Raw genomic sequence first — 15735 nt, 5'->3', positions numbered from 1 at the left:
GGGAAGGGCCTAGAGAGTGAGTCTGAAACTTCTAGCATGCCGCCTCGGCAAGAGGCAGACTTACAGGATGTTTGTGATGGAGGAGATCCAGGTCTCTTACTGTGTGACCTCAGGCAATCGATCAACCTTCTAAATCTCAATTTCCTTATCTGTGAAATGGGGATAATGCAGTACCTGCTCCTCAGAGTGTGTGTGCAAATGCAGTGAGACTTCCAATCAAGCGCTTTGTTATTGTTGTTTAGTTGTTAAGTCATGTCCACTCTGTGATCCCATGGACAGAGAAGCCTACAGTCCCTACAGAGAAGACTGTAGGCTTCTCTGTCCATGGGATTCTCCAGACAAGAATGCTGGAGTGGGTTGCCATTCCCTTCTCCAGGGGATCTTCCCGACCTGGGGATTAAACCTGCACTGCAGGCAGGTTCTTTACCATCTGAGTCACCAGGGAAGCCCCATAAACCTGAATCAACATTTATTGGCTTCTATATTGTTGTTTTTAAAAATTTATTTCTAAAGAAAGAGTCATGCAGTGAAAATTGACAAAAGAGAAAGAAGCAGAAATAACTTTGAACTTGCTGGGGAGGAATTCTTACAAAGCCTTCACAGAGTTCAGGGTCTCTAGGGGTGTTATCTTAGTAATTGTAGAGATTTTGGAGGAAGGTTCTACCTGAATTTTATTTCAGTCAGAACATATTAATATCACCTTGATCCAGACTGACAGAATTATGAATGAGAAAGTTAAATTTTTTATATGTAAATAGGAATGAAGAATTGAATATTTGAAGGGCAAAAACTCTGGAAGTCCATTACCTACTGGAAATGTCAGTGTTCGTAGTCCTGGAAAATCTATTTCTGAAAAGTTGTGTGTGGAACGCATCCCTGGTGCAGGCACCAGTGTCTGCCTGGGACGGTGATCATCTCCGCAACTCAGCAGGGTCACCATGGGGACTTGGCTCCCTGGGTAGATGGGGCTTGACCGGGAAACCGGCCAGAGATGACTCCAGCCCCATCTGCATGGCAGGTCTAGGTGGAGGTTGGCTCTCCATCCAGACTGTGATGGTGGCGGCCGGTGTGAGCCCAGCCAGGAGAGCGGCCACCTCCCCCAGAGGGCAGGCTGGGGGGAAAGATGCTCTTCCCCTTGTGCACTGTGTCTCCCCCAGAGACTGCTTGTAGGGGTCGCATGGCAGGACTGGAGCAAGCTGCTGAGCCAGGACCTGGTGGAGGAGACAGCATCCTGTCCTTCTGGCAGCCAGGGCTTCTCTGCTGTGGCCCCAAGGAAGGGCAAAGCATCCAGTCACCTGTCATCTCCACTCTCTTTACTTTTCTCCTTCTTTCTGTCTGCGAGGAGGAAGGAAGCTTTTCTGGGGCTCAACCTACCTGCTGCTTGCTCCATCACACTTCCCATCAGTTCCAGGATCTAATCCCATCGCATCCTCCAGTCTGTACTCACCCCTCCTGGCTTCTGGTTCCTCTTCACCACACAGACACGCAGGGTATGGTCCCTTCCCTCCACCAGAGCTGTTCTGATGAGAGCCATTCCCGTCAGCACTCTCATCCATCTGCCACTGTGATTGTCACCCCAGGATGGGGGCGCCCGGGTCTATTTCTTGCCTGAATCTCTTCCTGGCTCGCACCTTCAAGCCCCTCCTGGGAGTTCAATGCCAGCACTTTCGAATAAAGCCCTCCATGTTTCCTCCTGCCTACTTCTTGGCCGGGACTGCTGGCATCTGTGAGGGGCACTCTCTCCTCCAGACTCCCCAGTTTGAAACCTGTGGGCACCCTGGCACCTGCTCATCAGTGAGGCTGTTTGGCTCGGTTCTCCTTCTGGACGGTTCCTCCCCATCATCCCCTCTCTGTCTTCCCAGGGCTCTCTATCCTTGTACGAGCTCCTTCACCTTGAGACCTGAGCTCTCTTCTCAGCCTCCTGGCTTCCAGTCTCCTTCCCTTTAGTCCAGTTTGCTCTGATCAATAACAGCTCTGATTCTGTCCTACCCCTGCTCTAAAACCTTTAGTGACTCCCTATTACTCACTGATTAAATCTCTCACTCCTCAGGATCCTCACCACCTTTCCAATCTTGTTTTCCCCGCCCGAGCACAATCACTCTCCTCATTTACATGCTTTCTCCAACCCACACAGTCACCTGGCATTCCCCATACATGCCCCATGCTTGCCCACCTCTGAGCAGCCTGTAGTGTTCATCCCTCTTTCAACATCCAGCTGTCTGTCCATCCTTCAAGTCTCTCTTGAACCCTGCATTCTTTCCAAGGCTCCTATCTCTGATACCTCTGCCTCCTCTGACCTCTCTGGGCTACCTCCCCTTCACCTCCATCTGATGAGGCAGGTATTTCTGTGTGTGTTTCTCCCCTGCCTGTTTCAAAGAGGATACATCTGCTATTGAGTGCTTGCAGATTAAAAAGCCAAACTGCAAACCAAACACACACAGACACAGTTACCTACTATGTTGCGAGTAATTTGAAGGCAGAAATATAAATGTTTTATCTCTGTGTCACCAGCACCTGGCACAGAGTAGATGCTCAGTAAACTCTGAGGGAAAGGATAAAACAGACTTTGTTACTGAGCCCTTGTCCCTTTCGTTTTGCTTGTTAACTCAAATTGTGTCTCTGGTCACCACTCAACCAGCTAAAATGATACTGCTGTGTAGCCACAGCCATTGTATAACCAAAAACTACCATCATTCCCCCCAAATAAATAAAAAATACTATTAAACCTAAGAAGGACCCACCAAAATTCAACACAATGCCACAACCTGTACCTGTAGCAGCCGCTGTGAGCACCCACATCTGTACCAGCCATGCACACAGTAGGTGCTCATATCGTGCAAGAAGGCCCATAACCTCTGCCTTTCCTTGGCGGCAGGCGATGGGAGGGAGGCGACCCTGGGGTGTCCAACCAGAAGACTCCGACCACCATCCTGTTGACTCCAGAGAGGAAGTTCCACAGTTTCGGGTATGCCGCCAGGGACTTTTACCACGACCTGGATCCCAACGAGGCCAAGCAGTGGCTGTACCTGGAGAAGTTCAAGATGAAGCTGCACACGACTGGGGTGAGCCAACCTCTCCTGGGCCCCAAGTGCCCCACATTTGAGAGCCGAGCTTCCTCCAGCCCTTTCGACCCTTGGGGGCCCTCAGATTTCTCCCAAGCAGAAATGAACATCCATTCACCTGGATTTTAGAAACAACCTGGAGCACGCCACCCTTTTGTGGACCACACAGTACACTTTCTGATGCACACTTGGACAGGGAGATGTTCAGAATATTTAGCAACTTGTTTGCTTTGGAAATCAACCTGGCTGGATGGAGCACGGGCATAGGGGGTTGGGGGGGGGGTCCTGCTGTTCTGGGAGATCCCCCTTCAGTTGCTGGATTGTTGGAAGATCAAGGGGTCCTGAAGGAAGGACTTGGGGGCTGGGGGGCCTTTTGGGGGCTCAGGGTAGTGGCTATTAATGAACCAGTTTGGAAGCAACAACCTGTAACACCTAGCACATTTAACCCTCTATGTGGGGAAGAAGGTGGCTCAGGAAATCAAGCCTCCCTCCAGTAATTCGAGGTTCAGTGCCTGAAGCAATTTTGCTCCCTACTTTCCAGGGTTCAGTAAGATGGCCAAGTTGATTAGGACCCTCCCCTGAGCTTCATCGAAATGTTGGTCCATAGGATAGAATTTTTTCAGTTTAAACATCTTATCCCTTAAATTTTCCTTAATGTGCACAGTTAGAGATGCAGGATGGTAAAAGGGTTTAGGACCACAGACCCTGAAGCCAGATGGTCTGGGTTTAAATCCCACCTCTGCCACCTTTGAGATACTTAATCCAAGTCACTGAGCCTCTCCTGCCTTGCTTTACCTTATCTGTGAAATGGAGGCACTACTTATGCTTTTCTTATGGGGATGTTGTAAGGATTAAAGGAATCAAAATACACAAAGCACTTAGAACCATGCCAGTCCTTAGCAAGTTAAAGTCAATTTCTACCTTCTATTAGCATTGCTTTTATCTGTCTACTGTTAAGGGTTTGCAGATGACAAAACAGATGTTACTGGTGAGATCCTGCAGCCAGCACCCGGCCTTCCAGGGCTCTGTGCTCATCCACATGGTGGTCTCTCTCTCAAAGCAGACCAACATCTGCTTGAAAAGTGTCCTTCCTGTTTCACCTGATGGGATTTGGTGCCTTATAGCAGTCTCGTGCAAGTGGAAGCCCAGAATTTCTTCACTTTGAATTTTTCAGTTCCTAGCCCATGTCTTCCTGGTGGCTAGAAGCCGCCTGGGAGCCACCACCCCTAAGCTGGGGTGTCTTTGCTTAACCCCAGGTGTTGGAGTAGTGAGCTTGTACAGATGGGTTGAAATGACGGGCAGGTCCCACAAGGCCAGTTTAGCACTTGATACTCCTTCACGCTCCAAAGGCAAAGGCTAATTACCCAACCTGGATCAATTCAGAGGCCACACTGATTTTTTTCCCCCAGTGGTGATAAGCCTGCTGGTTCCAGGAGACTTAGGGGCTTCCTCCTGATGTTTGCTCTGCCCATTCCCACCCCCTGGGGACTATTTTCATCATTTTTTAATGACCTCAGTCCATCTGGCATCTCACAGAGCATCTTCCATCCGAGGACCACAAGCAGCAGCTGCTGTGGCTTTTGGCACGGGAAGAAGGCAGTGATGCTAGGCTCCCAGTGGATTAGACAGCACAAGCCTTAAAATAGGAGCCCTTCTATTTTTGTGACTTGGTTGGCAGCTCATCGGGTAATGAAAGCTTCATGCCTGTTTAGCGCCATGCACATCAGTGAGTTGGCATGATTATCTAGGCTTCGATTAGGAGGGTTCCCAAGGGTGACCATGTGTGTCCATATGTGGAAAAAGTATGTAAATTGCACCGGGAGTGGTGGCTGCTGCCTTTTCTTTCTTCCCGGGCTCTGTTGCTGCCCCAAGACCTCTGCTCCCAGAGGGTCCAGAAGAGGGAAGAAAAGAGGGAGGGAGGGAAGCAGTGGAGGTGGGGTTGGGGGGAGGGCAGAGCCAGGGCCTCCTACACAGTGAGGGGACGATGCTGCCAGCCCTGTCTGGAGGCACGCCATCCTAGTCTGCGGGAAGCACAAACATGGTTCACTGGGATTCCTGGGTCTCACGGCAGCGCCTAAAGCCAGAAGGGAGGCTTGCTTCTTCTTCCTATCTCACTTCATTCTCCCCTCCAGGACCTCACCATGGATACAGACCTGACAGCAGCAAACGGCAAGAAAGTCAAAGCCCTTGAAATCTTTGCTTACGCCCTGCAGTACTTTAAGGAACAAGCACTGAAGGTCGGTACATACCAGAGCCTATACTGTGGAGGGGCACCTGCCTGCTAGACAGTTTCTGGGGAGAGAATGTGGGCTTCGTATCCAGAAAGCAGGATGCACCCATGTGCGCTGCTGGTGGGAAGGGAACGTGGGGCAACTGTTGTGGAGAATGGCCTGGCAGTTCCTCAAAAGGTTAAACACAGGGGCTTCCCTGGTGGCTCAGTGGTAAAGAATCTGCCTGCCAATGCAGGAGACGGGGGTTCGATCTCTGGTCCAGGAAGATTCCACATGCTACAGAGCCACTAAAACCCATGTGTCACAACTGTTGAGCTTGTACTCTAGAGCCTGAGAGCTGAAACTACTGAAGCCCACGCATCCTATAGCCCATGATCCACAACAGGAGAGGCCACCGCAGTGAGAAGCCCACATACCACAAGAGAGTAGCCCCTGCTCACTGCAAGGAGCAAGAAAACCATGCAGCAGTGAAGACCCAGCACAGCCAAAAAATAACTAACTAACTGAAAGAAAAAGGTTAAACACAGAGTAAGCTGGAGGTTCCAATCCTAGGTGTGTACCAAGAGAAAAGAAAACATATATTCACATAAAAACTTGTGCATGAATGTTCATAGCAGCACTCTTCATAATAACCAAGAAGGCAGAAACAACTGACATGTCCATCCGTGGATGAATGGGTAACTAAATGGGATCCACCCATACACTGGAATATTATTCAGCCTTAAAAAGGAATGAAGTACCGACATATGCCGTGACACAGATGAACCTTGACAACGTGATGCTAAGTGAAAGAAGCCAGATACAAAAGGCCACCCAGTGTAGGATTCCATTTGTAGAAAATATCCCAAAGAGGCAAATCCATGGAGACAGAAAGTAGATGAGTGATTGCCAGAGCCGGGTGTTGGGGGAGTGTGTGTAGGAGTGAAGAGTGACTGTCAGGGGATATGGGTTTCTTTGGGGGGATGATGAAGTTAGACAGTGGGGATGTCACACCACCTTGTGATATACTAACACCCACTTAACTGTACACTTTAAAGGTGAGTTTTATGGCATGTAAATTATATCTCAGTAAAACAAACAAAAGAAAGAAAGATAGGAGACCCATGTCGCAACTGTGTGATCCTGGGCAAGGTGCTCAACCTCTCTGATACCCACATACCTATTGTGAAGAGGGAGGCTGATAACTGCCTTGGGGGTCGTTTGATAACAAGTGAAAGATTGAATGTTAAATGCCTCCCATGGGGTTCAGGACCGAGTAAACACTTGGCAAATAGTTGTTGCTCTTTTTCTCCATGGCTCCCAGCCCAGACCCCATGGAAGAAGCTGACCTGGTGAATAAGCCCCCCTTGGTTGGCCCTTCACAAAGGTTTGTGGCTTCAATGATGGCTCAGAATGAAGAAAACGGCTAGTTTCCCAGTGGAATATAGCGGTCTGCTCAGAGTCCCCTCCCATGGGCACGGTGACGAGTGGGTGTAGATCCGGGGATTAAACAGCCTTGTACTGAGCTCTGTCTCAAAAGGACTGGAAACCTCAGAAGCATTTGGTCTTATGGGATCACTAGAAGAAATTTCTGGGCACCTCAGTGGTAAAGAATCCGCCTGCCAAAGCAGGAGATGTGAGTTCGATCCCTGGATCAGGAAGATCCACTGGAGAAGGACATGGCAACCCATTCCAGTATTCTTTCATGAAGAATCCCATGGACAGAGGAGCTACAGTCCATGGGGTGACAAGAGTCAGACACGACCTAGTGACTAAAATAGCAAAACAACAAACAAGAAATTTAGTGAATTCTGGAAATAGAATAGAATTCTAGAAATAGGACTGCGTACGTGCATGCTAAGTCGCTTCAGTCGTGTCCCCGACCTTATGGACCATAGCCAGCCAGGCTCCTCTGTCCATGGGATTCCTCAGGCAAGAATGCTGGAGTGGGTTTCCATGCCCTTCTCCAGGGGATCTTCCAGACCCAGGGATCAATCCTGCATCGCTTAAGTCTCCTGCATTGGCAGGTTATGTACCCCTAGCACCACTTGGGAATTCCAGAAATAGAGCTAGCAAGAGCCAAAGCAGTGAGAACGTAACACTGCTTTCATCCATTCAAGTACCTTTTGTTTTGAGTACTTCACGTGGGCGAGTACTTGTCCTGTGCAAGTTTTGGTTGGGTGGAAACAGTGCAATGGAGTATGCAGTCCCTGGGTGGGTGTTGGGATTCAGTGAAGGCAGAGATTCTACCCAAGAGCAGCAGCGAGGAATCCCCCCAGAGGAGAGGGTCTGGGGGCTTCTGACATCGCAGCAGCTGGCAGGGCAGGTGTTTCACCTGGTGGAATGGCCCAGGAACAGCTCAGGGGAAGGAAAACAGCCAACCGCTGGGGGGAGCAGGCGGTTTGGAGCAGGCGAAGGGCGAGGCTGCAGAGAGAGTGGGAACGGTGAGCGGGGGGACGAGATTGTGCAGTCTCAAATGCCGGGAGAAGGAATTCTTCCTGGGTCGTGGGGAGCCCTCACAGACTTCGCTCAGGGCAGTGAGTGGCCACGAGGATAGTGTTAGAAGAGGGAGACCGCTGTGGTCCTCAGGGCGCGCACGGGGAGAAGAGTGACCTGTTGGCAGCTCTCTCAGGCCCTGAAGCAGGTCCGAGGGCTGAGGGTGAGGCTGACATTCCACCTGCAGGCTCATCTGAGGAACATGAAAACCAAGGAGATAAACAGGATGTGATGGAGGGAGGGAGTGGTTCCTTCTATGAAAGGAGGTGGGGAGAGGAATCTAGGGAAGGAAGTGGGAGGGAGACAGAGGTGGGTTCACTTCAGGAGGCAGGTGTGTGACCCCCCCAGAGGCAGGAGCAAGGGAGGCCAGTGGGGACCCACGGAAAGGGAGGCGCTGTGGGTCCCGTTCAGTTCAGTAACTCAGTCGTGTCCGACTGTTTGAGACCCCATGGACTGCAGCATGCCAGGCCTCCTTGTCGATCGCCAACTCCCAGAGTTTACTCAAACTCATGTCCATTGAGTTGGTGATGCCATCCAACCATCTCATCCTCTGTCATCCCCGTCTCCTCCCGTCTTCAATCTTGCCCAGCATCAGGGTCTTTTCCAGTGAGTCAGTTCTTCTCATCAGGTGGCCAAAATACTGGAGTTTCAGCTTCAGCATCAGTCCTTCCAATGGATATTAAGGACTGATCTCCTTTAGGATGGACTGGTTGGATCTCCTAGCAGTCCAAGGGACCGTCAAGAATCTTCTCCAACACCACAGTTCAAAAGCATCAATTCTTCAGCACTCAGCTTTCTTTATGGTCCAACTCCCACATCCATACATGACCACTGGAAAAACCATAGCTTTGACTAGACGGACCTTTGTTGACAAAGTAACGTCTCTGCTTTTTAATATGCTGTCTAGGTTGGTCATAACTTTTCTTCCAAGGAGCAAGCGTCGTTTAATTTCATGGCTGCAGTGAAAGGGAACCGCCGTGGGTCCAAGAAGGCCTCAAGCGGGGGAGGAGGCGACCCTCTGTGGGCCTGAAGAGAGGAATCCCAGAGGCACTGACTGAGTGTCCAGAGGAAGATGCAGGCATGAGAGGAGGCCGGTGGGGGCAGGGTCTCCAGATTAAGACGAGGAGCCACAGGAACTCAGGGAAAGTGTAGGACTTGAGAAAGTCCATGACTTAGTGTGTTTCACGTTGACCATGACGTGAGGACAGGCCTGAGCAGTCCAAGTCCATCTTTCAGGGGAGGCAGGAGGGGGACGGGGTAGAGGTCATCGGGCGCAACATGGGTGGGTGGGGGGTGGTTGTTACCTGTCGGCTCAGCCAGAGCCTCCAGGAACTTTCTTCCAGCAGGGAACACGTTGTGAAGAAAAGCTGTCTGAGGAGATATAGGAACTGGGTCCTTCACAAGAGGCTGGCTGATGTTCAAGGGGCAGGTGGATTCAGAGCAGGGGACTGCTGCATGTTGGACCTGAATAAGCTTGAGTAGATTATCTCAGAAACCACATCCCTGGAGCGGTCTCCTAATCATGAGGGACAGTCGGTGAAAGTGCCATGACGGGAAATGCCCAGTCAATGCCAGCTTCCTTCCCTTCCAAGCTGGTCTCCACCCTCTGGTGAGCAAACAGCCCAACCAGACAATTTTCCATACGGCTAGGAAAGCCTGTCATTCATCTTTGAGGCTTTTCCTGTTTAAAGAGTTTAAAATAGGCTGGATGGTTAATATAGGCGGCACCCTTAGCATCCCTCCCAACCCATCACAGTCTCACCTACTTTTATAGCCCAATGCAGACCTAAAAAGAAATAAGTTCAGTTCAATCACGCTGTCATGTCCGAGTCTTTGTGACCTCATGGAATGCAGCACGCCAGGTTTCCCTGTCCATCACCAACTCCCAGAGCTTGTTCAAACTCATGTCCATCGAGTCGGTGATGCCATCCAGCCATCTCATCCTCTGTTGTCCCTTTCTCCTGCCTTCAATCTTTCCCAGCATCAGGGTCTTTTCCAAGGAGTCAGTTCTTCACATCAGGTAACCAAAATATTGGAGTTTCAGCTTCAGCATCAGTCCTTCCAATGAATATTCAGGCCTGATTTCCTTCAGGATTGACTGGTTTGATCTCCTTGCAGTCTAAGATTGCCATCTTGACCTCCTGTCAGAAAGTGAAAGTCACTAATCATGTCTGAGTCTTTGCAACCCCTTGGGCTATACAGTCCATGGAATTCTCCAGGCCATAATACTGGAGTGGGCAGCCGTTCCCTTCTCTAGGGGATCTTCCCAATCCAGGGATCAAACCCAGGTCTCCCACATTGCAGGCGAATTTGTTACCAGCTGAGCCAGTAACCAGGGAGCCTGTTACCAGGGAAGCCCTCAAGGAAATAAAACATGATCAAAAAAATAAACACAAACATAGACACAAACAGAAAATGACTGTTTTACCAGCAATCCCACTCCTGGACATATATCCAGAAAAGATGAAAATATACATGCAAATTTTAAAAGATACATGCACCCCAAGGTTCATAGGAGCATTATTTATTATACAATAACAAAGACACAGAAGTAACCTAAATGTCCATTGACTAGATGAATGGGTAAAGAAGATGTGGTACATATATATACAATGGAATATTACTTAGCCATTAAAAAGAATGAAATAATGTCATTTGCAGCAACATGGTTGGACCTAGAGATTATCATATAAGTGAAGTAAGTCAGAGACAAATATCATATATCACATATGTGTAGAATCTAAAAAAATGATACAAATGAACTTCTGTATAAAAGAGAAGTAGATCCGCAGACATAGAAAACATACTTATGGTTACCAAAAGGGAAAGGGGTTGGGAGGGATAAATTAGGAGTTTGGGATTAATAGACACTGTGCTGTGCTATGCTTAGTCGCTCAGTCATGTCTGACTCTTTGCAACCCCATGGACTATAGCCTGTCAGGCTCCTCTGTCCATGGGGATTCTCCAGGCAAGAATACCAGAGTGGGTTGCCATGCCCTGCTCCAGGGGATCTACCCAACCCAGGGATCGAACCCAGGTCTTCTGCATTGCAGAGGGATTCTTTACCCGCTGGGCCACCAGAGAAGCCCTTAACAGACACTACTATGTATAAAATGGAAAAAAACACAAGGGCCTATATATAACACAGGGAATTGTATTCAGCATCTTATAATAACCTATAATTGAAAAGAATTTGAAGAAGTATATATATATATATCTACATACATACATACATACATACATACATATACACACATATACGTGTATGTATATATTTCTGAGGTAGCTCAGTGGTGAAGAATCCGCCAGCCAAGCTGGAGACACGGGTTCAATCCCTGGGTCAGGAAGATCCCCTGGAGAAGGAAATGGCAACCCACTCCAGTATTCTTGCTTGAGAAATCCCAGGACAGAGGAGCCTGGAGGGTTATAGTCCATGAGGTCTCAAGAGTCAGACATGACTTGGCGACTAAACCACCACCACCAGGTTTGTCTTCAGATTTGTCTGGTGGATGTGGCAGCAGGAGGGCAGGGGCAGGTGTAGTGAGTGTTGATCAGTGTGGTCTTCTCTGGGCTGGATTCCCCGTGTCCTCTTTTATTCTTGCCAGTAATGCTATGGGTTCCTGTTACTCTTCTCATTTTACCGGTTGGAATACTGAGTCAGAGAACTTTTCTAGAGACATATTTTATCTTCATGGGCCTGGTTGAGACCTCTGATGCTTCCACCCATCCTGTTTATCCAGGTGGGTCTCACTGATTTTTTGGTTTTAAGTCTAGTTGATTTGCAATGTCATGCCAGTCTCTGCTGTACAGAGGAGTTATACACATATATACATTTTAAAAATATATTCTTTTCCATGATGGTTTATCCCAGGAGACTGGATATCGTCCCGTGTGCTTTGCAGCAAGACCTTGTCGTTTATCCATTCTAAATGTAATAGTTTGCATCTACCAACCTTAAACTCCCAGTCCATCCCTCATCCTCTCCCTCTTCTCCTTGTCAACCACGAGTCTGGTCTCTGTGTCTGTGAGCCTGTTTCCATGTGTAGATAGGTTTTACATTAACTGAAAGTCAAGGGCAGCACCATTCTTGCTAGGTCATGTTGTTCATACCCTTCCCATCCTGCTAGGAAAACCCCCCTGATGTGCTGGGCTTGCAGTAAGGTGAGTGAGTGACAACTCTGATAACAAATGCCACCAGTTGCTAAAGATTCCTGTAGGCCAGGCACCATTCTGATACGAGACCAAAAGTAACAATTTCTTTAAGACCTTCCTTGGCCTTTAGTGTCAAGATAGACCTGGGTCTGGGTACAGAGTTTGGCTCTGCTCCTTTCTAGCTGGTCAGTCATCATAGAGATACTGAACACATCTAGGCCTTAGTTTGCCATCTACAGAAAGGGGGCCATGCCTACCTCTTCCAGACAGGATTCTCAAATGGGTTCATGGAGGGGAGGTATGGAAGGAGCTTAACAAGATTGACATGGCAGAGGAAGCTGTCAGGAAGTGGAGCTCTCGGAAAATGATCAATCCTCCCAACAATGATATGAGCTTATTATTATTCCCATTGTGCAGATAAGGAAGCTGAGGCCTGAGAGGTGGTCACTTGCCCTAAGTCACAAGACTAGGAAGTGACCAAAGGCCTCAGATCAGCCCGCCTCCACCTACAGCCACATCCAGTGAATGAAGGAGCTGGCAGCTCCCTGTTTGCTGAAAATTCAGACAACAAACTCTTGTTCCTGACACTGGTTAAAGTTCAGGGGGCTGCGGAAGAGATGCCCCAAGAGTTTGTGGCCAAGAAACCTGGATTTTCAGGGAAGCTCTGAGAAGACCAGTTCTGTTCATTTGACCTGCTGCATTTTCTCTGGCTTCAGGAGCTGAGCGACCAGGCGGGTTCAGAGTTCGAGAACTCTGATGTCAGATGGGTCATCACAGTGCCCGCCATCTGGAAGCAGCCGGCCAAGCAGTTCATGAGACAAGCTGCCTACCAGGTAAGTGCGGGGCTGGGGGTGGGTGGGGGCCCAAAATGCACATGGTGGTGGCCACCACCCCACTCAGCCGTCCTCCTGCATTCACGGGCCTCCTCGGGAGGCAGCGAGAGGTTGCCCACAGCCAGGAGGTCAGCAGCCTTCTCATTCCTCAGCTTCCTCCCGGGCGAGGATAAGGGGTCTGATGGACGAGGGGAGGGGCTGGACTCGGTTTTCTTTCTGGCTTTATTCATTTCCAGGTCTTGTTGCCCAGGCCTGTCTCTCTGAGGTCAAGGGCTGCCTCTCTGAGTAGGAAGCGGGGTGGGGAGAGAGGCCTCTTACACTGAGGAGGCCAAGGGGGTTGCCAGGCTGTGGGGTGGGGGGGCAGTGCCCTCTGGGCTTTGGCACCGTGGGCAGTAGGAGCACCAGCAGCGCTGACGGCCACCCCATCCCTCATGGGTGCTGGAGGGCATCACTGGTGCCACAAATCCTCGTGGCCTCCACCCCTCACACTTGCAGACAGCTTGTGCCACAAAGGGGCTCCCGTGAGGGGCTGACTTCATGGCTGGAGTGGCCGGCCATACTGACCTGCTCTTATGATCCCGGGCCAGTGCTTAGTCCCCTGGGTTAATAAGTGAGAGCTCACCCTGGGGTCTGGGAGTCAGCTTCCAGAACCTTCCACCTGAGCGGGCTGAGGAACATCACCCAGGTCATAGATGTCCTCGGCCATGCCTCCCGGAGCGAGCTGCCCTTCCCAGGAGACACACCTCTAACTCTGGGTCTGTGACCACAGACTCAAAGGAAAGGATGGACCTTTCCTTTCAAACACCTCAACTGAATCCACCCTGAGCACCAACCCTGGAGAAGGAAATAGCAACCCACTCCAGTATTCTTGCCTGGAAAATCACATGGATGGAGCCTGGCGGGCAATACTCCTTGGGGTCGCAAAGAGTCGGACACGACTGAGCAACTAACACACACACTGAGCACCAGACAGTCAGATGGCCCGACTGCTGCTGCTGCTAAGTCGCTTCAGTCGTGTCCGACTCTGTGCGACCCCATAGACACAACCCGCCAGGCTCCCCCAGCCCTGGAATTCTCCAGGCAAGAACACTGGAGTGGGTTGCCATTGCCTTCTCCAAAGCAAGAAAATGAAAAGTGAGAGTGAAGTCGCTCAGTCACGTCCGACTTAGCGACCCCACGGACTGCAGCCCACAGGCTCCTCTGTCCATGGGATTTTCCAGGCAAGAGCACTGGAGCGGGGTGCCATTGCCTTCTCAGATGGCCCTGGGCACCTTCAGTTGCCCTGCATGCCTGGGGCTCTACTCCAGTCCAGGGAGGAACAGTGTCCCCTCCTCACCCCACCCCATTCCCCTCCTTCCCTCCACCACCCCAGCCTGTCTCCTCTGCTCTCCCCTTCCTCTGTTCATCGTGAGAATCTGGTTCAGTCTATGCATCTGCCAAAAATAGATTTGTTTTTATAGGGATGAGGAAAGCGGGTGGAAGTTCCAGAAACAGACAACTTTAAAGAGGAAGAGATCCAAGTGCAGTTTCACTGCCCACAGGAGCCCTGGGCATCAGGGAGCTCTTCCTAGGTGTCAGCCCTCAGGCAGCGTCCAAGGATCCAGAGACGGGACCCGGGGACCTGGGTGTCTGCTGAGACACTGTCCAGGGGCCCGAGTTTTCCCAGGAAGGATCCTCAGGATTCATGGTTTGGACTTTTTTCATTTTCCAGCCCTCAGGAAGGCTTCAGCAACAAACATGTGACCTGGAATCGGGACAGTTCTTATTTTTAGCTTGAAAAAGAAAGAGGTGCAGAGACTGGTAGATTCATCAGGGCTGTAGAGTCCTGGGCCGGCTCTTTAAGGGCTGCCTCTCTGGGTGGGTAGTGGGGGAGTGTAGGGAGAGACCCCTTACACTGAGGAGGCCAAGGGGGAAGCCAGGCTGGGGGTGTGGGGGGTGGTCCTCTGGGCTTTTGGCACCTCGGGCAGTGGGAGGGCCAGCAACTCCTGGGCAAGGCCCAGGTGACCAGCATGGGTGGAAGGGGTGGGGGGATTTGCTTCCTGAGGCCAGGAGATGCCCTGCCAATGGATCTGTCCTCTCCTTACTGGGTAACGTTTGTCCAGGGCCCTGTTAGTGCAGCTTAATTTGGGGCTGTTTTTGATACTCATGTTCAGTTTACAGTCACCAGATGGATTTGAAGATGGCAGGGACCATTTGTTCATTCATTCTTTGTTCACTCTTTCATTTATTCATTAAACAAGCCTGCACTAGCAGCCTTCTGTTTCAGGATGCAATAGGTGCTCAGGTCATGCAACAGGGGCCCTGCTCTCAAATCGCTCACATCCAAGTGGCTCATTGAAGCCATCTTCAATGGCTTCTGGGAAGTGGTCTGTAGCATGTTAGGGGCACCCTCATTAGCCTATCTTCTGGAAGAGTCTTCAGGACAAAATTAATGGGGTTCGCTACTCTCCCAAGTTAGCATCTCTCCATCTCTTCCTTCCTCACCTCCCATTTATTATAACAGAGTGAGAATGGTGACTGTTAATCTTATGTGTCAGCTTGACTGGGCCTAGTGGTACCCAGATATTTGGTCAAATATCATTCCAAGTATTGCTATGAGGGTGTTTCTGGATGAGATTAACATTTACATTGATTGACTAAATAGAGCAGATTGCCCTCCCTAAGGTGGGTGGGTCTCATCCAATCAGTTGAAGGCCTGATTTAGAACAAAAGGCTGAACCTTCCTGGATAGAATAAGAGGGAAATCCTCCTGCCTGCCTGCCTTCAAACTTCAAAGGGGCATTGCTTCCCCTGCTTTTGGACCCTAAGTGGACTCTTCCTTGATCTTGAGCCTGCTAGCAAGAGAATTGTACTGTCTGCCCTCCGGGACCTCCAGTTTGCCAACTGAAGTCTTAGGATTTGTCAGTCTCCACAATCATGTGAGCCAACTCCTTATAATAAACCCCTTTCTACCTATACAAACATTCTACTGGTTCTGTTCCT

The 15735-nt window shown here is 50.0% G+C and overlaps 1 protein-coding gene across 4 annotated transcripts in view; it reads left to right on the top strand.

The window, feature by feature from the left end:
* Positions 1 to 15735, top strand: part of HSPA12A (heat shock protein family A (Hsp70) member 12A) — a 169385-nt gene that overhangs the window by 137122 nt on the left and 16528 nt on the right. For all 4 annotated transcript variants that reach the window (XM_070470254.1, XM_020902694.2, XM_070470255.1 and 1 more), the window contains 3 exons: positions 2876 to 3062; positions 5195 to 5299; positions 12637 to 12753. In XM_070470254.1, coding sequence (XP_070326355.1) covers positions 2876 to 3062; positions 5195 to 5299; positions 12637 to 12753 — 409 coding nt within the window. The remainder of the gene's footprint in view (positions 1 to 2875; positions 3063 to 5194; positions 5300 to 12636; positions 12754 to 15735) is intronic.

The sequence above is a fragment of the Odocoileus virginianus genome, chromosome 7 (genome assembly GCF_023699985.2).
Source record: "Odocoileus virginianus isolate 20LAN1187 ecotype Illinois chromosome 7, Ovbor_1.2, whole genome shotgun sequence".
NCBI classification, from domain to species: domain Eukaryota; kingdom Metazoa; phylum Chordata; class Mammalia; order Artiodactyla; family Cervidae; genus Odocoileus; species Odocoileus virginianus.
The sequence above is the reverse complement of the archived record's forward strand: the minus strand, read 5'-3'. Positions and strand labels throughout refer to the sequence as shown.